The sequence below is a fragment of the Microdochium trichocladiopsis genome, assembly GCF_020744255.1.
Source record: "Microdochium trichocladiopsis strain MPI-CAGE-CH-0230 chromosome Unknown B0I36scaffold_2, whole genome shotgun sequence".
NCBI classification, from domain to species: Eukaryota; Fungi; Ascomycota; class Sordariomycetes; order Xylariales; family Microdochiaceae; genus Microdochium; species Microdochium trichocladiopsis.
Genome location: NW_025763545.1, coordinates 1916496 through 1938626, shown reverse-complemented (window position 1 = coordinate 1938626; position 22131 = coordinate 1916496). Strand labels below are relative to the sequence as shown.

General features: G+C 57.4%; 7 protein-coding genes across 7 annotated transcripts; 3 read left to right on the top strand and 4 right to left on the bottom strand.

Annotated features, from left to right (window-relative positions):
- Positions 1-983: 983 nt before the first annotated feature.
- B0I36DRAFT_359329 (GNS1/SUR4 family-domain-containing protein) lies at positions 984-2364 on the bottom strand (the record flags this gene model as incomplete). Its single annotated transcript, XM_046158112.1, has 2 exons — positions 984-1553; positions 1615-2364. The coding sequence occupies 2 exons, from the start codon at positions 2362-2364 to the stop codon at positions 984-986; spliced, it is 1320 nt and encodes a 439-aa protein (XP_046016788.1).
- A 1758-nt stretch (positions 2365-4122) lies between these two features.
- Positions 4123-5013, top strand: B0I36DRAFT_314563 (uncharacterized protein). The gene has a single exon (XM_046152780.1). It carries the CDS (start codon positions 4453-4455, stop codon positions 5005-5007), a length of 555 nt encoding a protein of 184 aa, XP_046016787.1. The 5' UTR covers positions 4123-4452; the 3' UTR covers positions 5008-5013.
- Positions 5014-6125: 1112 nt separating this feature from the next.
- B0I36DRAFT_69440 (GMC oxidoreductase) lies at positions 6126-9434 on the top strand. Its single transcript, XM_046163223.1, has 5 exons — positions 6126-6621; positions 6735-7917; positions 7984-8068; positions 8133-8233; positions 8396-9434. The coding sequence occupies exons 1-5, from the start codon at positions 6215-6217 to the stop codon at positions 9053-9055; spliced, it is 2436 nt and encodes an 811-aa protein (XP_046016786.1). The 5' UTR covers positions 6126-6214; the 3' UTR covers positions 9056-9434.
- A 1644-nt stretch (positions 9435-11078) lies between these two features.
- B0I36DRAFT_372034 (uncharacterized protein) lies at positions 11079-12101 on the bottom strand (the record flags this gene model as incomplete). The annotated part of the gene is made up of 1 exon (XM_046160071.1): positions 11079-12101. One exon carries the CDS (start codon positions 12099-12101, stop codon positions 11079-11081), a length of 1023 nt encoding a protein of 340 aa, XP_046016785.1.
- Positions 12102-18111: 6010 nt separating this feature from the next.
- Positions 18112-18494, top strand: B0I36DRAFT_345741 (uncharacterized protein; the record flags this gene model as incomplete). The annotated part of the gene is made up of 2 exons (XM_046156387.1): positions 18112-18295; positions 18361-18494. 2 exons carry the CDS (start codon positions 18112-18114, stop codon positions 18492-18494), a joined length of 318 nt encoding a protein of 105 aa, XP_046016784.1.
- Positions 18495-18776: 282 nt separating this feature from the next.
- On the bottom strand, positions 18777-19747 carry B0I36DRAFT_314554 (uncharacterized protein). Its single transcript, XM_046152779.1, has one exon. The coding sequence runs from the start codon at positions 19610-19612 to the stop codon at positions 19124-19126; it is 489 nt and encodes a 162-aa protein (XP_046016783.1). The 5' UTR covers positions 19613-19747; the 3' UTR covers positions 18777-19123.
- A 54-nt stretch (positions 19748-19801) lies between these two features.
- B0I36DRAFT_69394 (uncharacterized protein) lies at positions 19802-21943 on the bottom strand. The gene is made up of 4 exons (XM_046163222.1): positions 21792-21943; positions 21095-21706; positions 20885-21028; positions 19802-20798 (listed from the first exon to the last, which is right to left on the bottom strand). Exons 1-4 carry the CDS (start codon positions 21849-21851, stop codon positions 19992-19994), a joined length of 1623 nt encoding a protein of 540 aa, XP_046016782.1. The 5' UTR covers positions 21852-21943; the 3' UTR covers positions 19802-19991.
- Between the last annotated feature and the right edge of the window lie 188 nt (positions 21944-22131).

Sequence of the window (22131 nt, the reverse complement as noted above, 5' to 3'; positions counted from 1 at the left end):
CATGTGCTGCGCGCGCAGTGAAGGGAAAAGAACCCCGCAGGCTTACAGATCCCAGACCGAGTACAAATGCTAGTCCCTCCACCTCCTCCTCCTTCTCCCAAAACCCCCCCTCCCCCCAACAAAGAAAAATATACCCGTAAAAAAACAAAGTGAAGCTTGAATTAAAATCTCGAGAGCTACAAGTCCGTGAAACGTTGCGAGTCCAAGGGATGGGTATCATGGCCAAGGAGAGCACCGAGTTGAGAAAACCTAGTCATCATTGGTCCTGTTGTCGATGTCAGTCAGTTAGCACTCACTTATGGCATGCACCGTGTGGTATGTATGTGAGATCTACTGCATATAAAGACCCAAGATGTTAGCTTCCATCGTGGTCGTGCTGCTCAACGGGACCTGGCTCTGGGTACATAAGGGCTCAGTTCAACATCATACATGCATGTCCCCTAATGAAGATCACATGGGGTGTCTACCACGCGGTATAGAGCCCTTCTCTCGAAACCACCTTATTCTATCATTTCTGCCCAGACTTTGGCACCTTTCATCAACTTCATGTGTTTGCTCATAATTTTTCATTTCAAGTGTTGATAATAGGTCTTTCTCGCCAGGGTTACCAGAAAACCCCGGCAGCCAGCTATCCAACCTAGATCGCAAAAAACACCGCTAGATAAGGTGTAACTCAAGCCAGTCCCTTACGCCCCTTTGCGCCGTGGAAAATGATTCTGTTGGCGCCACTCCATGATTGAGCTTGCTGCCAGCATGATGCAGATGATAAAAGGAAAATTTTAGCATAGACTGAAACGTCCCTGGAAGAAGTCGCAAATAACGCCGGCTATATGCTGGGATGGCTTCAACCCGAATTGGAAGGATCGTACTATGGATTGATACACGATGACGTTTTGATGGTCGGGATCAAGTATAATAACCACCAGATTGATTGGAGAGAGCTCTGCAAGTCGTCATCAAAAACAAGAAGCGGAGATGTTTATCTAAATCTTCTTGCTAGCCTTGGCCTTGGGAGCCTTCTTGGTGGAAGCGCCCTTCTTGTTGGCGTCCGAGTCGCTGTCGGTCAGAGCAGGGCTGCCGGACTCGCGGTACACCTCGCGCTCGAGGTTACGGGCGGCATCGCGGCCGGCGCGCTCGGCAATCTCGACGGTGCTCTTGCTGCGGCTGCTGACATCCTGGTCGGCCTTCTTCTGGACGGCGGCGCGGTTGGAGCGGCGGACGTAGCTAGCAATGAAGAAGGAGACGAACAGGTAGGTCAGAGGCAGCAAGTAGATGACGTTGACCCAAATGGCAAAGGTGGAGCCGGCGCCAGTAACGCAGGCGGTGTCGCGCCACTGAGTCTCGTACTCGACAGCAGTGCCAGAGGTGCCAGCAGCAGGAGAGGCGGCGGGCTTGGCGACGGGGACCTGGACCGGCGCAGTATAGGAGATGAAGGAGTGAGCAGTGGCCCAGAAGACACCAATCACGAACTGCGAAATCTGCAGAGTGGTGAGGGAGCGCTTGATGACCTGGGGCACCTTGACGTTGAAGGCCGTGACGGTGTAGTAGGTGTACTGAGATGGTGGGTTAGCAAATTGTGGTGACCAGATAAGTAGTGTGCAGAATGTGCTTTACCATGAGCGAGTGGACAAAGGAGTTGAAGAAGACAAACATCCAGATGGGAGCGGACATGTAGCGGATGCCAGCCCACATGGCCATCATGGCACCAGCGTGGTGGTAGGTCTGGAGAGTCGAGCTGAACTTGCCCTTGGCGAGGATGATGAGGGTGTCGAGGACCTCGTAGAACTTGCTCAGGTAGAAGATCCAGCCGTAGAAAGCGAGGCCTTCGTTCCAGAGGCGGCCCGAGACGTCACGGCTGGGAACACCATTGGCGTCAAGAAGAGAGGTCCCAGTGGCGGACTCCCAGATGCCTGTGGCCTGGTTGTATGAGATGTCGTTGCCGAGGCCGGCGGTGCCGTGGAACTTGCAGAAGGAGTCCATGGTCCCAGCCCAGCCGTTCGGGCCGGTGGGGCTGACGATGCTGCGGCGAAGGACATGGAGGGTTCCGTACCAGGTCCAGGCCGAGTAGACGGCAAGGAAGATGTTGTGGGCGACGACAAAGGCGCGGAAGGCACGGGTCTTGCTGATGGCCCAGGGCCGCTTGTTGGTGGACTTGTTGTAGGCGTTCAGAGCCTTGGCCGTGACGGCGTACACAGCGGCGATGGTGAGGGGCACCTTTGGGTCGAGGGCGGCCGTGAACCAGGCGTCAGGGATAGTAAAGGGGACGTTGTGGCTGGGCGGCGGGATTGGCATCGGGTCGGCCGGCGGAGGCAGCTGGAAGAGGGAGGCGTCCGCCGGGGTGGTGAAGAGATATGGGTGCGCCATTGTGGATGAGGTGACGGTGGTGACGGTGGTGACAGAGGGTGGTGTATCACGGGCAACAAGAGTTGACGGCGACAACGACGATGACGAGTTGTATGTGTCTTGTCTTGTCAAGGAACCAAGCAACAAGAGTGTAGCAGCGCAGAGCCGACGGGTTGGTGAGGAGCCGGGGCGAATATTATATGTGTGTGTGTGTGGCCCAGCCCAGCTTCACGTTTGCCGCTCCTCGGCAGCCAAGCCAGGCCCGGCGGAGAGCCTTGTGTTGCGACATGGTGGTCGCAGGCCTGGGGTGGCGGCGGCGGCGGCGGGAGGGGAGTGGACCCGGATCGCAGGTGGCCCGGCCAGCGCACACATGGGAGCGCGGACGGAGAGGTCGTAGTAATTGCTGGATGTGCCGGCAGGACGCTTCCAGGCTGCTGTGACGGTGGACGACGTTGGTTTGTGCCGGGCCCGGCGCAGAGTCGTCGTCCTCAACAAAACGGCCCTTGCCTGCGTGGCCATCCCTGCTCCCGACCCGCTGCTATGGGCTCCGCCTGCCCGCCCCCGTGCCTCATTGGCTGCTGCCCTCGGGCGCTGTGCCCTTTTGGCAACTGCCTCGCTCCACTGATGTCAAATGGAGGGCATGAAACTCCAGTCGCTCTTGCTGTGTCTCCTTTGCCTGACTGGGCATCATCTCCAACAGCTCGCAAATCACGGCGGCAATGGAGGCCTGGCGCGGCGACTAGTCTTCGGGCTCACAGAGTACCCCCTGGACGGACGGCACAGGGTCCAGCACAATGGAACCCCGTCCGTCCCTGGCCCAGACAGTTGCCTGCAAGCCCATTCCGGGCATGATACACCATCGCGACATCGATGTCGGGACTTACACGGAGCCCGTCGTCCCCCCACCACTGCTGCTCTTCACATGTGAAAACGGGTATCCTTTCCACAGGGCTGGCGACCATTGCACGTGTGGTGTCGCCTCACGACAGGCATGGTGCCGCCTGGGCTCCACCAAACCCAGCATTTGTTGAATGGAAGCCAAGCCTGAGACCCAGATCTGCACGGCAGCGCCATCGCTCGTAGCCGCTCCGTCGCGCCCGTCCGCAAGTATCATGGATGGTCTCTCGGATGGGCTGCTTACAAGACAAGACTTGTTGTTACACAGCATGTGGCCGGAGCCGGCACCTTCGCAAGTCGCCTGCCTGCAGAGCCTGCTGCTTGCGCAGAGTAATAAGTGTGGTTCCTGACTAACACGCGGGGTGCAGCAGCAGCAGCCACAGCCACTGGTAGCCGCGGCTCCTGCATCAAACTTTCCACCACGGTTAAGCTCACGTGCATTTGTGCGACGCGAGGTGTGGCTTGTTTCCATATTTACACATACATACACTCACACACCAACCCGAGCGAGAGACTCGTGCGCATCGGTTGTCGTCGTGATCTCAATCTGGAACAATTGGTCGTTGATGATGTTCCATCATTTTACTAAGACATCCACGAGGGCCGGAGTCTTACTATGTGTTGCGGGTGCTGCCCAAAAACTCCGTGGTCTCAGCGCCGCTCACTAAACAAAGATCGGGCTGACTAAAGTTTGCGCCTGTCGATGAGCTGACTGCCTTCTAGAAGCCCGCGTGGCCCGCCCACGTGCTCTCGGGACATGCCCAAAAAGGAACACATCATGCATCGGGCAGACAATCATTTCAAAATTTGCCAATTTCACTTGTCACCACAATAGTTCTGGACTAAGACCACGACGAGCAGCAGTTGGATGTCCAGGCTGGTGCTCGGTCTCAATGCGGTCACCACTGTCGGTGTACGGCGCCCGCGGGAAATGCGGGGGTCCCCCATCGTCGCAATTGAGATTGTTGCGACCCAGTTCAGGCTTCACCTTGGACTTCCCACATCAGTACTTTAATTAATTGAGCACGGGTCCCGTCACCGAGTCCCACACCTTGCGAGCATCGCAAGCATACCGGTTTCTGACATGTGAGTCGACTTGGGAATCCCTGTTGTGTCAGACGCAACATCCTTGGAGAGAGGGGCTTGCGACTCCTAGCTCAAACACGCATAAGTCTGGTCTGCGGGAAACGTCCAAGGCTGCAGAGCGACGAGATGACGAGCAGTGCGCGATTGCGCCAATGCGGATGTTGGAACATTCACACTGCTGTAATTTTTCAAGAAGTCATCATCACCTCGGCGGGCACGCACCATGCCATACCGTTGTCATGCTGCCCAAGCCCGCCCAGATTCCAACCCGTGCCAGACGTTCCCCTTGTTGTCCTTGATCCCTTGCCCCGCGTTTTCTCCGAACCCGTCGGAGGTGTGGCATCGAAAAGGGACAAGGAAAAAACATTAAAAAAAAAGAGGGTAATGGCATCGTCATGTCATCCCCAACAAATTCGGCTCGAGGGTACAAGGGTACCTCTTGTGTCGGTTTGTTCCCCATGTGCTTTTCGCCCTAGCGGAAAAAGTGCGGGGCTCAGGGTCCGGCTGGTGGCTTGGGTTTTGGCATGTGAAACTAGAGCTTCTAGACTCCCGCCACCACCTGCAAAAGCAGCTTCAATACTGTACGCTACTGCAGCTCCTGGCTGGAGCTTCCGACGACAACGACGACGACGACGACGACGACCGCAACCAGAGACCGGGACAATAATATTGGCTGCTTGATTTGGTGTCTCTCTGGCTACGGTAGGGTCCTGATGGTTGGTCATGCAATCTTCGTGCGTCTGATCGTGGGTGGGGCTTGGTGATTGACATGAAGAGAAGTTGTGGCTTGTCGCTGGACTGGCAGAGGTCGTCTGCTCGTAAACGCTGACCTCAAAAACTGGGAGTGCATGTCGACGCGCGCCGCCGCATAGTCATCTTTGTTTCGCTGTCGAGCACGCGAAGTCAGATGATCTCATGGGGCCAATCTGGAATGTTGAACTCTTGGGCAACTTTGCTGCAAGCAAGAAGTGCACAGCACGGCCGCTGCATGACGCAGTGCACCAGTGGCCGATGTGAAGCATACGACATCTCTGAAGCCATGTCATCGTGTGGTTTAAGGCGTCCTCTGAGCTGCAGTACTTAAGTAAATTCCAGCATGATCACCAACCCGTGCCAAGTCGCCAATACGCTAGGGACACACAATGAGAATGGTGCTAGCCTGAGTGGGATCTTGAACCAAGCAAGGACGGCCGTGATTTGACCACGGACAAGGCCCTGGAGACGAACCAACTCAAACCTTCAAGATTGGGACATGTCCTTGGGCGTGCGACAGGCATCTTCAGTTTTGCTGCCGAGTCTTATCTAATCCGCCTATCTCCCCGGCTGGCGACGCTCCTCGCGTGGCCGCCCCAAGGTGCCTGCCTGGTCCCGGAATCGCATCCCGCATCCTGCTCCACCCGCCCCGCCCCGCTCGTGTGCCTCGCCACAGCCAATAATGTGACAGGTCGCAACGACCTCCTGGAGGCAATGTTTGCTTTCGACGGCTGGACAAGACAGCAGCTTCAGATGCGATTGGGTCCTGAACCACGAGGTTCTGAATGCAGAGGCATACAGTGGGCTACTACGCTCCCGATATCTCCGCGCCCCTTGCTTCCGCGTGGTTGGCGACAACTTGGCGCTGCCGAAAAGCCTCCCTCGGTCTTGCTTGCGTCGACCTCATCCTTGAGCGCAACCTTGAATATCTTTTGCCCCGAGGACTCAGTCATTTGAGGCCTTTCCCTTTGGAGCCTTCCTGGCATGGTCATTCATTCTCCTTTCCATCCACGCAGCGCGCGCAGTCTTGACCAAGATATCCTCCTAGAGCTCGAAGCGCAAACTTGATATCAACCTGACTGCCTTGACCGTGCGTTCTTCGCTCAACAACCACCACCACCTCAAGGCATCAACGATGGCCGCCATCACCGCGCCTCTGGCCAAGGCCCCCATTCCCGTCCAAGCAGCCGAGCCCGAGCCCGGCGACTACTTCACAGATCTGCAGTGGGAGGTTCTCGAGTCTCTCATCGACGCCGTCGTCCCGGCGATTGTGGTGGCCTCGGACGGCAACAGTGACCCTGGCTCTGCACTCACCGCCAACGACACGCACAAGCAGCTTGTCGTCACCGAGGAGCAGTGCACAGATGCCTACGACGACCTCGTCGCCACGCTCAAGCGCCCGCCCACGTATGACCAGTTCAAGGAGTTCCTCGCGGCGCGGCCGCTCGACAACCCGCGCTTCCACAAGCAGCTCCGGCGGATCGTGGGGCAGACTCCCAAATCCGTCCGCAAGCGGCTCGGCGGAGCACTCGACCTCATGACGTGAGTTTTGCCCGTAACTGGTGCCAACATCACCGTGAAAGGCGGACCAGGCGAAGAAGGACGTATTCGCTCGTTGACGGACTGACTGACTGACTGATGGAGAACCATGACAGCCGCCGGACTGGCAGCCTCCTCGCGACAGGCTACTGGACGCCTCTGCACCAGCAGGGCCTCGACACCCGTGAGGCCATCATCAAGTCGTGGCAAAACGCGTGGACGCCCGTCTGGCCGCTGCTGGCCAAGACATTCTGCACTCTCGCGAGGGTCAGCTGGGCGCCTACGGACCCTCTGTTCCACAAGCTCAGCGCCTACACGGACCACGTGGACGACTACATTCCAGGATCCGAGGTGGACTACCGTTTCCTGCAGTTCCCTCCCACCGCCACCAGCACCAGCCACGACAACGACGACGAGGAACCAGCCGTCATCAAGACGGACATTGTCATCGTCGGCTCCGGCTGCGGCGGCGGCGTGGCGGCCAAGGTCCTCGCCGAGGCCGGCCACAAGGTCGTCGTCGTCGACAAGGGCTATTACTTCCCGCCGTCGCACCTCCCCATGGCCGGCGAGGCCGGGCAGCAGCTGCTCTACGAGGCCGGGGGTTCCCTGCAGGCGACCAACGGCGCCACGTCGCTGCTCGCGGGCAGCTGCTGGGGCGGCGGCGGGACCGTCAACTGGAGCGCGAGCCTGGCGCCGCAGGACTTTGTGCGGCGCGAGTGGGCGGGCGAGCCGGGCGGGGGGCTCGCGTTCTTCGACACGCCGGCGTTCCAGGAGTCGATCGACCGCGTGTGCGAGACCATGGGCGTGAGCGACGAGCATGTGCGCCAGAACCACGGGAACCGCGTGCTGCTCGACGGGGCGGAGAAGCTCGGGTGGCATGCCAAGGCGTGTCCGCAGAACACGGGCGGCAACGAGCATTACTGCGGCAGGTGCAGTCTGGGCTGTGGCTCTGGCGAGAAGCAGGGCCCTGCGGTGAACTGGTTGCCCGCGGCGCAGAAGGCTGGGGCTCAGTTCATCGAAGGTCTGAGTGTGTCTGAGGTGTTGTTTGCTGATGATGATGATGAGGAGGACGATGAGGATGAGGACAACGAAGACAACGAGGGTGGAAGTGGCCACGAAAAGAAGAAGAGAAGGGCGATCGGCGTTGTCGGTCGATGGACGGCGAGGGACAAGAACGGGTTTGTGCATTCACCGGCTAGCGAGCGGGTGCAAAGGACTGTCCGGATCGAGGCGAAGAAGGTCATTGTGGCCTCGGGCTCGCTGAACAGCCCGCTGCTGCTGATGAGGAGTGGCTTGAAGGTATGGCGTCGCCGCGCGACTTTTGTTGATTTTGTCCGGAGCCAAAGCTAACTTCCAGTTTGAAAGAACCCTCACATCGGCAAGAACTTACACATTCATCCTTGTGGAAACCTGACTGCTGCTTTCCCCGAGGACGTGAAGGGATGGGAGGGTAAGTCACTGGAGTTACAGTCCAAACAACTACATGACTCACAATAAACATGATGGCTGACCAGTCCAATCATTTCCAGGCGGCATCCTCACATCCGTAGTGTCAGACTTTGAGAACCTCGACGGCCACGGCCACGGCGTGAAGCTCGAAGCCTCGTCCATGCTGGTAAGCAGCTCCCTCTCCTCTTGACTTCCTTCGTCCACTTGACACATCATCATCATCATCATCATCATCATCACCACCCCCATTTTCAATCCCGTTTCATTCCATTCTTTTTTCTCTCACGCAAGATATACCCTAACGCCCCCCGGGTTCATTTCTGAACAGCCACACATGGTCCTCTTCAACCTCCCCTGGCACTCGGCGCTGCAGTGGAAGACGGACGCCCTCAAGTTCCGCGCGATGAACGCGTACATCTCGATCGCCCGGGATCGCGACACAGGCAGTGTGTTCCCGGACCCGCACGACGGCAGGCCCGTCGTCGACTACGCCATCTCCGACTTTGACCGCGCGCACACCCTCGCGGGCCTGGTCGCGCTCGCCAAGCTGTGCTATGCGCAGGGCGCTGTCGAGATCTGGCCGGCCGTCCCCGGCGTGCCGAGCTTCAAGCGCCGCTCGGAGCCGAGCAGCAGCAGCAGCAGGGGGAACAGGGAGAGTTCACCTGCCGACGACGAGGAAAATGTCGATGGCAACCAAGACCCGCTGGGCGACGACGACCCGGCCTTCCAGGCCTGGCTCCGCGTCCTCGGCACCGCGAACAACAGCCCTCCCCGCGCCCAACATGCATCGGCCCACCAGATGGGCACGTGCCGGATGTCCTCCAGCCCCGAGGGAGGCGTCGTCAACAACAAGGGTCAAGTGTGGGACACCGAGGGCCTGTACGTCGCCGACGCCAGCGTGTTCCCCTCGGCGAGCGGCGTGAATCCCATGATCACGGTCATGGCTATCGCGGACTGGATCGCCAGGGGGATCCTTGCGGATCAATGAGGACAGAAATGCGGACACGGAAATAAGGAGGAAAGGGAAGATGATGAGAAAGGCACCGTCAGAGTTTGATGGAAGCATGCCAGGAAAAGATGGCGAGGTAGATGGTTTGATCAGGATGGATGGATAGAATGCGGGGTTATTCACCGCACTAGAGATGTCAGATATGTTTGAATTTTTGAAGCAAATGCACATCAGCCTCGTATTGCGCATAATATTTACAAAAATACGCCATTCAAGCATGCCACGGCTTCATGTTGGCACGCCAGTTTCTCTGAGTACATAAGTCTTTGTTCGACACAATTCGCGGTCGCATCGGTGCCATGCTTGCCCACCGCACAAAACATTACAGCCACAAGTCTTTCACAATCACAAGGTGGACCAAGCCATTTCAGTCTCAACACGATGTTGATCAATTTTACTGTTTGTTTGCCTGATTGCTAAGCAGTCTCAATGATTATGAAAGCTCTGGTGTGCCAGGCTGCACCTCCAGGACGCAGGCCCGTGCTTATACACCAGAGCTTTCCCAGCATCCCATGCCTCCGGTTTTGTTATCGGCTTGGACACCCGCGCAGCGGGATCCAGGAGGCCCGCCCGGGCCCAACCCCGCAGAGCGACCTGCTTTCCTTGGAGTTCGGCCCCGGCTGTAGTGGGATGAGCTACGGTCCATTCTTTACGTTGCTCCGAGGCTACAGCTCTCCTCTGCGCTGAAATCTTGAGAAGACTGACCGAGTTGCAGGCCATGGAACAAAGCAGCAATCCACGGGCCGGCTAGCGGTCCCAATGGAGTACTGAGAATGCCATGGAAGCAAGCGTCAGTCTTCCCCAGAAGAGCACAGAGAGGCTGACTCGTTCTTCGAAGCCCGTAGGAGATGGACGCGACAATATTATGACTCCGCATATACTCTGCGCTGCAGAGTGCGCCTGTAAAGCGCATGCCCAGCTTGATTTCAATTCCTCCAGATGCCTTCTGCACCATCACGCTTCACCTTGCCCATTGTCGCTCGTGTGAAGGAGATGCTTGCATGCTAGCTGGTAGCTGCGAGCCATCATGCCCCTACACAAGCCACAAGGGGACAGTCTTGGTTTGTCGGTGATTGCAGGCACAAGCAGCATGTCAAATGCTTAGCGTGGCCATGATCACAGATAGAATCGACCCATAAGAGCAAGTGGCGAAGCCAGTCCGCCAATTAATGCCCGGTGAATGTCCCATAAGAGCTTGATCGGCTTTTGTGTTTCGAAGAGAGTTGGCGACATCAAGTCGCGCGGGGAGTTCTGTTCGTGTCGTAAAAGTCGTCATCAGGCGTGATAGGATTATTCGTAATGGGTGTGTTCGTTGATTCGTCAGACAATTAATAATGTGGTGCCAAGATCTTTGGTGAGAGAAGGGGCGGTTGAGTGAAGGTGCAAACCGGCGACTATTCGTTATGATGCGCGCGGTGAATTATCCTGGCTTGGAGGGAATTATCGAAGAAGAAAGTCGTCGTATGCCGGATGCCGAACGAAGGAAAATTGGGTGGGATATCCAGAAAATACTGACCCGGTTCTATGCCGGGAGTGGTGATGATGGTGCATTGCTGCGTATACCTCTTTTGTTTTCGACCCAAGGAAAAAGACGGAAAAAGGAAATGGAGCCCAGCCTCAAGGTTCGAGAGCCTGCCCGGCTTCAAATGCAATCAAATGCTAACCGCCCAGCCGGAAACCAATGACGAAAGAGTTGAGAGAGGCTGTTCGACCGAGCTGGCGGTGTGTGGTATTGATGTTTGAGACCCCCGGGAAATGAAAGCAGACGCTCGCTCGCTAGACAATGAACAAGGAAAAGTACACAAGGAAATGGCAGATTATAACCGGAGAGGACGAGGCCGTGATGCCTGTTTAGTGTCCAGGAAATGGGGAGCCCCGCATGAAAACTCGGATTCCACGGACGCCTTGCCACAGTCGCAATGCCATAACCTTGATGCGGGTTGGAATGGCTGGCTCACTCATCACCAGATTTCTGGTGACGCGCAACTGCTTGCGGTGGCTGTCACATGGTTACAGCATACTCCTGGTACCGGTCCCAGCCGAAACCACCAAAGCCAGTGCTGATGCCGCATTGCGGTGCCAGCATGCTGGGCAAGGGGAGCGTCGGGATGGGGGCAGACACCATCGGCGAGCTGTAAAACATGCCGGCTGTGGAGAAAGGCTGGCTGAACGGCGACGGAGGTGACGGCAACTGCATCTCGTGCATGGACATGGAGGCCCAGATCGGTGTCTGGTCAGCCGAGGTCGTGACTCCGGTGCTCGAAGGCAATATCCGCCAGGCATCAACGGGCGCGCTCAGGACTGGCGAGGGTGTTGATTGCGACCAGATGCTGCCAACGGGTGAACTGGGCAGCAAAGGTGGCTGGCGGATGACATCGACGACCTTGGGAGGAGGAGGGAGGAGGGGCTTGTTCATGAGTGCCAAGACGGCGGTCTTGACCTCCTCGCTCTTTCCACAAAGCAGCTCACCGGCACCTTCCTCCTCGAGGCCCTCGAGAGCAGAGACGTGTGTCCTGAACACAAACTTGTTGATGGCCTGTACGAAATCCTCGTGCAGCTTCTTGGCCTGCTGCTCCTTCTCGGGCCAGTCGTAGGTGGCAGCCTTGCTGTCAACACAGTAGACGTCCTTGTGGTGCTCGATGAGGGACTCGATGGTATCCGGAGTGAGCTTGTAAGCGACCTCATTCCTCAGGACCATGTCGACGTGCACAATGTAGGCCTCGAGGTGGACTAGCTGATAGTTGAAGAGGGCCTCGACCAGGGGGTTTTCGTCTTGGCGCAGTTCTGCCTCGGGAGACTTGGCGAGCATCAACGAGGCAAGCGTCCAGATGGCCTTCTCGTTGGAGAGGTGTTCTGTGAGGCAGCGCTGGTGCTGAGGAACGCTGTTGAGCGGCCGCTTAACCTTGTTGATGCGCTTGAGGGCCTGCGTTAACCATGGTTCCACTTTTGATCCAAGGACGACGTTGACTGATGCGGCACGAGGAGCAAAGGCCGCGGCGGAAGCCGGGAGAAGCTGAGCAGGCATGGTGATGAGAGGAGCTGGACCGTGTGCGTGTGCGCTGAGTAACTGGTGAGATGCTGAACCGGAGGCCGACTCGGGTTATATAATCTTTGTGTAGTTGATTGTGAGAGTGTGGGTGGTGGAGCGAGCCTGGTTGTGGTTGTCTGACATGCGCTATTTCGACCGGGGTGGGCCAAGGCTGGAAAATATAAAGAAAGGGAAGGAAAGATGGCGGAGCTAGGCGGGACCCAACTGGGGATATTGACGAGAGATGGGCGGTGGTTTGCTTGCACACCTGAACAGCCGCAATCCGAGAAGAAGAGAATGTAGGACGAAGGAGTCGTGGGGAAGAGAAGAGGAGGGTGAGTGACTGTGAGGGAGGGTGGTGGGGTGTTAAGTAAGGTAGGGCGGGTTCCTTGCTCGACTGCCAAAGTGGGCGTCAAAGGCCCCCAGCCGTCCGGGGCAAGAGCAGCCTACTGTATTTAGCGGCCTGCCACTCCCTAAAGCCGCCTCCCACGACAGTGGGTTCACTGGGCTGGCTGGGTGGCCGCCCACCGCTGGGATTGCATTTGCACACGCCCCTCACCACCTCAGCGACGCAGGGCTCCTTCCGCCATCCTTGCGCGGGGCGTGCATGCAGAACCAGCCCCGTGAGCATTTTGTGCGGCGATCCACTGTCCCGCAGTAGCCGTCGGGCGTGGGAAAAAGGCCTTTTTGCAACCACGTACGGAACCCTCCCGTGAGCCCCAAGCCCAGCCAGCGCTCGACACTCCATCCTGATCACCATCCGCAGACACAGAAATCTTGTTCACAAGACAAGTACGGGGGGAAGGGACGGATCTGGCGCTGCGACGCTGACCAAACATTCAGCAGGCTGCCATATCCCGGCCCCTCTCTCAAGATGACAGCCAACAGCATCGCATCCAGTGAAGCCAGACTGCGTAAGCGTGCGCATGCAGCTTTGCGACCGCGTCTGGTGCTACGGTACCGAGTAGGTATGCCTGCGCTGCAACGGCTGCTCCGTGATCGCCCCATGCCGCAGTATCTGGCGACGGCTGCTTGGCTCGCGCCGAGTGGGCTGTGTTGCGGCCTGCATATGCAGACCTCCAGGAACCTTGGAACCGGCCCCGACAGCGACGAATGACATGCTTAGTCGCAAACAACCCGAGCTGAACTCGACTCCAGCGGCGCTGCTGCACCCTCCGTCCACGCCTGTGGCCTGTGCTTCTCTGAGTCGAGGGGGCGCGGTGGTGGCGGGCCAGGCCCACGATTTGAACCACAGGCAGCTTTGGTGCTCTCTGACGCACAGACGGTGCCCGCCAGCCGAGGGCGAGTTATTCTGGTGCTGCTTCCCCATGCATGCAGATGACAATGTGACCAGAATCCCCCGTGCCATTATTTTTTCAGGTCTCGGCCGCGGGAAATGGTCCCCCCCCCTTCACAAGCCTGGCTGGAGCTTGCCGGCGATCATCATTGTGTGCTCGCCGTCCCGTGCCCAAGGATGTCCCAGCTATCGCCCAGCCGCAGATCGATCCTCTGTTGCTCGTGAAACACGCTCACATGCCATAAACGCATATCACTTTCCTCCGATGCTTCACTGACGCCGGCTGTCGCGTTGCATATAGGCATGCATGCGGCTGCGCTGGTCGACCATGAATTGTCGTGGCAACCTTCGTGGCATTTGGTTGGTCGCGAATGGTCCTCCACTACGGCCTGGTTACGACTCACATGATCGGCCCATTTGGCACATCGTAGCCGCATGGCCGGTACAGTCGCTCGCCAGCTGAATCCTCGGAACGTATGCTTATTGTGTGGATTTTGGCGTGAACTGGGAGAGTAGCGCCCGCATATGTCTTGCTTGCCATTCAGGAGGCTTGCTACTCCTGACGTGCCCCAAACAAGCAGGGTTTCGTCCACGTATTAATGCCCAGAGGCGCATTTGTGCGCACTGGGGCCTACAGACTCGAGATCGCATATGGTGGTGATCAGATGGAGGTTGTGTCTCGTCTCCACACCATCAGGCCATCTGGGACACAAGCAGGCTGTTTCGTGATCTGGTTCCTCGTGTATCCCCCGGCAGGGAGAGCTCGCTTGCGCGCCGAGCAACCCAGCCAGGGTGTCTTTTGCAGGTCCGCTGACCTCCAAACCAGCCATAAAACGACAGGCAGTAGCCATTGGTTCAAGCACGAATCGTCGTCATTGGGGTGCCCATCCACCCCAGGGATGTTTCTGCTGGTGCAACCCCCCTCTGCTCTGCGACATCGCTGCAAACTGCAAGTCACTTCCTTCGGCATATGTATGCACCTTTGAAAGCCCCGGCCGTGGGAGGGAAGATCAAACAGCCTGCGTGGGAAGTCAGGCCAGTAGCGTGCCTGGCGTTGGCCACTTGGCCTTGTCGCTCACATGCAGGCAACTTCGGGCCTGCAGTACCAAGAACCTAGCAGCAGGCCAGGAGTTTATGCGGCTCTAGAACTCCCTGTAGTGCGGAGCCGATTCGCTCTCCAGGAACGGCCCCTGGAAAGTCGAAATTGGCTTCAATCAAACAGCAGACGAACGGGGGCTGAAACTTGATGTGGCCGATTGCCAGAAACGGCCAGCCCAGGTGAGCTGACAGTATGTGAGATTAAGAGTACGGTGTATACCTGCGGTCAACTGCTGCATCCTGGCTGCTCCTTTGTAGATGCTGGGTGCGCCTGGAAGAACACGGTGTCCAAGGCTTGATGACAGCCATGGCGAGGAAGCACTTGACAGAGTTGTGCGGACGTCTAACCCGAGCCGGCGCTTCTTGACGCACGAACGGCAACGTCTCTGTAGATGGAGGGTTGGGGTCTAGCTGTGAAACGCGAGATTTGGCAAGAAGCTTGTGGCGATCATGGTGTCCTGGCTGAGTGAGAGTCCTACCCTAGCCGCGCATGGCGCAAGACGAACAGGGCCGACTCGAGTGTAGCGCATGTCGAAGGGCCCGCCGTCCAGTCGGGTCATGGCTCAGGCGGCGCTTACAAGCGTGCGGCAAGGGACTGGCAGATGTCTGCGACCCTCCTTTGTATCGTTCGAGGCACTACTGACGACGGGTGAGGGCGGGACCGGTGCCGCCAGACGGGAATGACAGACAGTCCTTGACGAGGTGCTCGGACTTTGCGACTGAAACGACGCGGCATGGGCCGACGACTACGACGCGAACAGACAGGGAAGACCGTGGTCATGACGAGACGGGCGAAGACGGGCTGGGCTACTCCGGCGGGCTTGTGGTGTCGATGGGAGGAGGATGGAGGAGGACGGACGAGGTTGTCGTCGTTGAACGACAACCAGTAGATGGCCAATGTCGAGCCTGTAACCCCTGCTAGTGGCGGGCGCCATGGGAAGGGTGCTCTCGTCGGGAGGCTCTTTGGCGGTCTGATTGGACAGCCACCGAGGGCCGGTGCCAGAACGGGTGTGGACGGGTGGGTCATGGACAGCGCGAATTTTCATTGGCTCAAAATACACATCCCTGCAGGTCCCATCCGACTTACACCCTCGTCCTGGTCGCTCTTCCCATCTGGACTGTTTGGTACCTTGGAAGGAGGTCCGACATGCTGCACTGATGCCAGGGGACAAGTTCCAACAACCTCAAGCAGTTTTGCTCCATAGGCGTGTGATGAGTGCCGTTCCCTCCAGCACGGATATCTTTGTTGTAAGCAACTGACATGAGGCCACTCAGCATCACCAGCTATGATCCAATACTCCCAGAAATACTGCCGGCACGGCTCCAACGAGGTCGTGTCATCAACCACCTTGTCGCCGCACATCGTCATTAATTGGCACAACAATCCAGGAGACGTCTCCTGACGTGACTGTCGATCTCCACTATCCCCATATCGAACCACTTTACAGGAACGGGCGCGTCCCGGAGCCAAGGCAAAAGCCAAGGCCTGCTCCAGCAGAGCGCATGGCGCCGCCTCCTTGTAGTAAAACGAACCCCAGACTCGAGCGATTTCTTCGTTTACGCACTCTTCATTGGTCCGCAATTTTCTGCGATGAGAAAAGCGTCCAGAGAAAGGACCAGGCCGGCCATTTTGACTCTGACCTATCTCACTAGGCACACCCCTGACCATGCCATGTTCATGGTAAGGACAATGTTGATCATCGCCTACAGGGTTGTCGTAAGCTCTTGTCATTCCCTGCAACGCAAAAACGCCCCCGAGCGAGCTAACCCCGCCATCGACCTCGAGATTGACTGCTCGGCATGCAGGCGGCTCATGTCTATCGCATGCAACGCGAAGAAACGCAAGACTAGTGACCAGCGGCTGGTATATGGTTTATCCGGCTAGACCTGCCGCTCGAAGCGCAACCTGGTTCAGAGACCAAGAGGCTTGATCGACAGGGTATCAGCTGTGTGCCTGGCTTTGTGATTATCTTCCAAGAATCATCTCATGTGCTGAACCATGAATGTTTGAGGGCCATGCAACGCGTTGCGGAAGCATCTCAAAGTTCCTTGATGCTCGATTTTCGCACAATATCGGACATGCGTCAGTCGCACCCTGGTTACCCAGCGATGTCACATGACAAGAGGATGATAGGTGTCACTTGACAATGATCTGCGCAATGCCTGCAGCCAGAAGAAACCAGTCGCCAGTGGCATTGCTCCCCCATCTCCGACTATTGAACGTCACAACTGCTCGAATTCCATGATTGTGTCTGGTCCGTGTTTGAGAAAACTCTCCACGTGAGCAGAGGCGACGGCTCGTCCATGTGACACCCGGCGCAGACAGGGGTCTTTCTTCACATTACCTGATTGGGCTTTTCGAAAATCAAGCCCGGCACGCCTGGGTCGTTGTGGTGGAGTGTACGAAAAGCATGACCGCTTGCCCTTGCGCATCAGTGTTATTGGTGCACCTCACGGTCCCTGGGCTATCTTACCAGTCTCGTCGTTACAGTGGGTAGTCTGGTCCCAACATCGAACAACCATCAATCAGCACGACAGCTTCGATAACAGGCATCACATCCCAGGCCGAACTGCGACTACAGTGCACGGTGTAGTGGCGATCCGACTCTTGAACAAGCCTCGTCATGACACTGTAGCCGTCTCGAGCCCCCGACTCGCCAATCATGGACTTGTTCTGGTCGGTACAGCGGGCAGCCCCCAGAACAGTGTGAACCCTCACCACCAGGATGTTGGCAAGGCAGACAGCCTCGGCAAGGCGGACTGCCAACCTGCGACTAAGGGCAGCCATTTGTACCCTGGTAAGCTTCGCAAATTTCGGATCTGGTCGACAGGCACATCGGGAGCTGGGATCAACAGTGTCGATACGAAAGAGGGGTTGACGCATTCTCACATCCTGAAAGAGGCGGCACATCAAGGCGCGAGATCGATGGTGCTTGCAGGCAGAGCCAGAAGCAAGCTTGCTTCGGATTGGGCCATTGTAGCGGTCGGATTGAGATATTGCTCGATGCGCTCTGTCTCCCCGCAGGCGCAAGAGTCATGTTGATCGGCGCTCTTGCAAGGCTTCCATGTCCATGCTACCAACCCTAACATGGTCTGCCAGCAGCCAAGTGTATCCGGCGCAACGGCTGCCGGGACGGCAGTGGCTACACACGTGAGCCACGCTTGTGGATGCCTTGATCCTCAGTGCCTTCCACCGCCGCCCCCTCCGAGTGACGCCATAGTCTGCTCGCCCACAACTCGGTAGCAGGTTGCGTAACGCGAAAAATGGCGGTCTGCAATCTTGGGCAAGCGGGTTCAGTCTTTGCTGCACACCTTACGGGAAGAAGCTTTAGAAGCTTGATGCTCGATTCGTGGTCCGGTCGGCTCCGGCATTCCTTGGGCTTGGCTCCGCCACGCCTCGCCACGCCACCTTACCCTTGCAAGGGGACAACAAAGCCCATTGTCACGGATGGTTTTGGTGCACAAAATGTCCACTGCCAGGGCGGGCCATGAGTGGTGCCGGTTGGCACAAATGTGGGGAACACCTCGGCCTGCCCCGACTGAGTGCCTCTGCCATTCATTATGGCCACTTGCTAAGGACGCACGAGTTGCGGTGGCGAGCGGTGCGTGCAGATGCGCGCTGGCCGTGTCATGGGCTGCCTCAATATTTGTCTCTGGCCCGCCCGAACGACTTCGTCTTCACCGCTTTGGCATCCTCGTGAGGCCCAGGGCGCTGTTCGTATCCACGCTAGTTGTGCATGGCATGCTGTCACTCGCAAGTCGTCTCCTTCAGCGGCACAGCTCGTGCTGGACGCAGGTAACAGCAGCGAAGTCGCCCATGGGGTGTGGCGATGCATGCGCAAACGATGCCGTCCCTGCTAGTGCAGCCCTTTACGCCAGGCACGGGCAATGCTGCATTTGACCAGCAGAATATCGGATCCCGTTTCCCATGCCAGTCTCCTGAGGCTGTGCACATATGCATGCGCGGACGAGTATTATTAGCCACTGGACCCTGAAGATCTGGGGAAGGTGAGGCGGCGAGCGGCAAGGTCAAGGCCAGAAAAAACAGGAAAATCTCGGCAGATACAGCACAACCCCACGCACCCACCCACACATCCCTCCCGCACAGCGGCGGCTACTGGCGGGCTCTTGGTGCCAGCACAGCACACACACAGTGCACTCACTCACTCTAGTGCACTGCTGCGCCTCAGCTGTCACGCTGAATGAAGGCTTCTCCGGTCCATGCCACAAGCAACCCGGCCGGCCTCGTATGCACACACACCCACCTCTGCTGCAATGTTCGCCTCGCGACAACGGCCGATCTTGTCCGACTCCTTGATTGATATGGTTGCCTTCGCCTCCTCAGATTCTCCACTAGTAGAGACTTCGACGCTGGCCAGCGACGAGATATCGATGGCCACGTGTACTGGCGTCGCCGTGCCGAGGCAAAGAGCACCGAGTCGATGTCCTGTGCTGGCGTGGACTAGGCAGACGGCATGTCGAACAAGTTGCTTTCCATCCTCGAGCACTCCAGGCTCCGTGCGCAATCAGTTGACGACGACCTGCAGCGGAGGCAGCCGGCACTTCTGCCGCTGCCAAACAATACCTCGACCATGCGTGTGACTTACTGGACCGGACCAACGCATCAACGTCGCACGCGCCTCCGGCCCAGGGGACAAGGCACGAAATCATAGTCGTGGACCGAGATCATTAGCATGCAGCCTGCTGTCTTTAAGCACACGTGCAGGTTTCCGGCATCCCTCCCCTTCATGCCTGCTGCAAATCCTGACACGGCTAGAGTGTTTTGTGTGTGTGTGTGTGTATCTGTTTCTCCCCTGGTAGGTGAAAATAAAGGGGCAAAACCCGTACACTCAAAGACAGCCAGGAATTCTACTGCTATAGTGGCAAGAAGACAAAGCATGCATCCGAGGATGGTCGCGGCCAAGCAGAGTTCCCGGGGGTAATCCTGTGTCGTGCCCTCAGGTGTTTGTTCAGACTCCCTATACAAACGGCCGCCGCTGGCTGATAGAAAATGACGTGGCGGGTCGTTGCGAGCTCGAAACCAGAGGCGTGGAGCAGCTTTTCTTCTTCTTCTCCTTTTCTCCGGCTGTGTGTCCTCGAAACCACCGCCCATTCACGATGATGAATGAGAAATGATGATGACTCACTCCAGAGATGCTGCGACTCGCCATAGACCAGCCTCCCCCCCAGCTTGATGTTCTTCGCATATCATACAAGCTATCGTGTCATACTGAGCAACTCGACAATTATTAGAATAATAAAATATGTTTGGACAGTTCTATTCCTGCTTCTATATCACCGCCTGATGGCGTATGTCTGATCTAATCATTGTTATTCAGTCACTTCATGGTGTCTTCTTTGTTGTACAGGTCCCTGCGCCGCAGACCCCGTTCTTACTGTGGTGTAAATCATTTGTGTTACACCATATCTCGTGGCATTGGTGAGTCGGACGACGCCCTAAACTCTCTAGTTCTATGATCGGACAACCCCCATCAGCCACTCAGCAGCAGAGCTTGGAAAGGTGTATGTGGGACAGGGAGTCCACCGATCATGTCACCAATGAAGGTCTCCTCGGCAGTGTCTGCCATGAGTGAGGCAATCCTGTACCCCAGAGTGTTGTTGACCTGCCGGAGCACTCGGACAGCCTGGTTCCGCACGTGTACTGGGTTCAGCGGCTCTTGGGCGATGAGGAACAGTGGCCACACCAGAGACCCGGCTCGTGGAGTATCCGATACAGCCGGCGCAGCCGCCAGCACGTCGGTAGACATCTGGCGAATGATGTACGCAGAGTGTTCTTCCAGCTGCGCGTAGCGCTCGTCGGCCTCTGCAGAAGTGGCACAGTCCGCACGTAGAGGGGATGGACCATGGTAAATCACGATTTGGTGGGCGATGATGCGCAAGGCTCGCCAGTTGTTCCATACCTGCGCCACGCCCACATTTGCGTATGTGTGTTCCGACATGCTGGTGGCCGCATTCTCCTCCTGGATGCCATCTCCGGGCTGTATCATATCTGCGGCGGACGGGGTGAAGGATCCGTGGCTCCAGCCTTGCGGCGCGTGAAGTGTCCACCGTTCAAGGGTCCTCTCCGCCCCAAGCGCAGCCTCCAGGATTTCCTCGGGATCGGTGAGCGTCCTGGCACTGACTGCGGCTCGTAGATTGACAATTTGAAAACTTATCTGGCCGAGAGAGCCGGGACGGGTATCGTACGTGACTGGCCAATGGTCACTGGGTTGGAAGAAATTGCTTGTGTCTTTCAAGGAATCGGGGACCGCTGTGTGTTGCATCATACAATTGTGAATCTGGCATCAGAATAGTTAGCATGCGGGTGCAAAAGGTTGCCGCGATGTAGGAGACCAATGAAACCCGGCCGATGAGTGCAACTCACAATTTGAGAACGGAGGTGAATATAAAGCTGCCTCCCAGCAGCACGACTGAACTGCTCTGTCCCGCGAAGCTTGAGCAGCATGGCAGCGCCTTCCATATGTGCAGACCATCGTCGATAGTCATCCCAACTCATGAGATTGACGCGCTGTGGAAAACCATCAATGACAATGGCCTTGATTCCGGCACTGGGTCGGCCCACATGGGGACTTACCTCGTATAGTCCCAGAAGAACGACGCACATCAGCGTGTCATCCCGCACTGCTTGCACGGGATCCTCCAGCATTGTATTGAGGCGCGCCAGCGCTTGGCCATAGAGCTGCCTGGATCGAGGTTTCATGTCTGGGGCGAAGAACTTGTTGGAGAGCGCCGCAAAAGACACTGCATCTGTGGCCAGCCTCACTAGATCGTTGCCGGTGTCCCAGTATGCCTGGATCAGCCAGTCATAGCTGTGGTCAGACAAGACCGGTGCAGTTGGCGCATAGTGCGCCAGGAAGAAATTGGCACAGAGCACATTCATGGGACCGCCCAGAGACGGGTATCGCAGGCCAGCTTCTGAGTTGGGGAAGAGACGAAACCAGTCCTCAATCTGCAACCGCACTGCTGTTGAAGCATGATCAGATGCCGCACTCTCGGGCCCCGGCGTGATTGCCTTGCTGCAGCCAACATCCATCGGCGCTTGATCCGGCGGACCGGCCCGCGCCGTGGCCTTACGTACAACGCGGGGCGACTCGTCGATGAACTGAGCCTCGAGCAGATCGCGGTAACCAGAACAAGGCACGCCAAGTTTCTCGCAGCGTCTGCAGGCCGGCTTGCTCTGGTCACACTATTGGCCAAGTACGTTAGTAAGTCAGTCCCGGCACTTTGGGCGAGCACAGCGAGCACGCCACACAGGGGAAGCGGCACCAGACCTTGACCTTGCGGCGGCGACACCGCTGACAGCCTTTGCTCAGCACACCGTGATAGCCCATGTTGAGGATCGACTGGAACTAAGCCTGTCGGGTCATGCAGTAGTGTAATCTTCTTGGCTCTGGGCAGCTTCGCCCGCGATGAATTTGGACACGACGACGAGAATCATGAAGAGCTCCAGCATAGCACGAGGGCCTCCAGATATCAGTCTCGGAGGGACAGTCTGGAAGATGCACCGCCCGCGGCATTACGCACGCAAGGAAGCTTGGCACCGGCCGATCAACATTGCTGCCTGCGATGGCTGTTGGACACGGAGGACGTGCGTGAAGGCCGTCACATTGA

What these genes read in the sequence shown, in the direction of transcription:
- B0I36DRAFT_69394 (XM_046163222.1), bottom strand. Translation starts at nt 21,851, where the DNA reads ATGGGCTATCACGGTGTGCTGAGCAAAGGCTGTCAGCGGTGTCGCCGC. An exon ending in GTCGCCGCCGCAAGGTCAAG is followed by an intron (nt 21,707 to 21,791) that starts GTCTGGTGCCGC and finishes CTTGGCCAATAG; the next exon opens with TGTGACCAGAGCAAGCCGGC. An exon ending in TTCACCTCCGTTCTCAAATT is followed by an intron (nt 20,799 to 20,884) that starts GTGAGTTGCACT and finishes TTCTGATGCCAG; the next exon opens with ATTCACAATTGTATGATGCA.
- B0I36DRAFT_314563 (XM_046152780.1), top strand. Translation starts at nt 4,453, where the DNA reads ATGACGAGCAGTGCGCGATTGCGCCAATGCGGATGTTGGAACATTCAC.
- B0I36DRAFT_69440 (XM_046163223.1), top strand. Translation starts at nt 6,215, where the DNA reads ATGGCCGCCATCACCGCGCCTCTGGCCAAGGCCCCCATTCCCGTCCAA. An exon ending in GGACGTGAAGGGATGGGAGG is followed by an intron (nt 8,069 to 8,132) that starts GTAAGTCACTGG and finishes ATGGCTGACCAG; the next exon opens with TCCAATCATTTCCAGGCGGC. An exon ending in TCGAAGCCTCGTCCATGCTG is followed by an intron (nt 8,234 to 8,395) that starts GTAAGCAGCTCC and finishes ATTTCTGAACAG; the next exon opens with CCACACATGGTCCTCTTCAA.
- B0I36DRAFT_314554 (XM_046152779.1), bottom strand. Translation starts at nt 19,612, where the DNA reads ATGGGCGGTGGTTTCGAGGACACACAGCCGGAGAAAAGGAGAAGAAGA.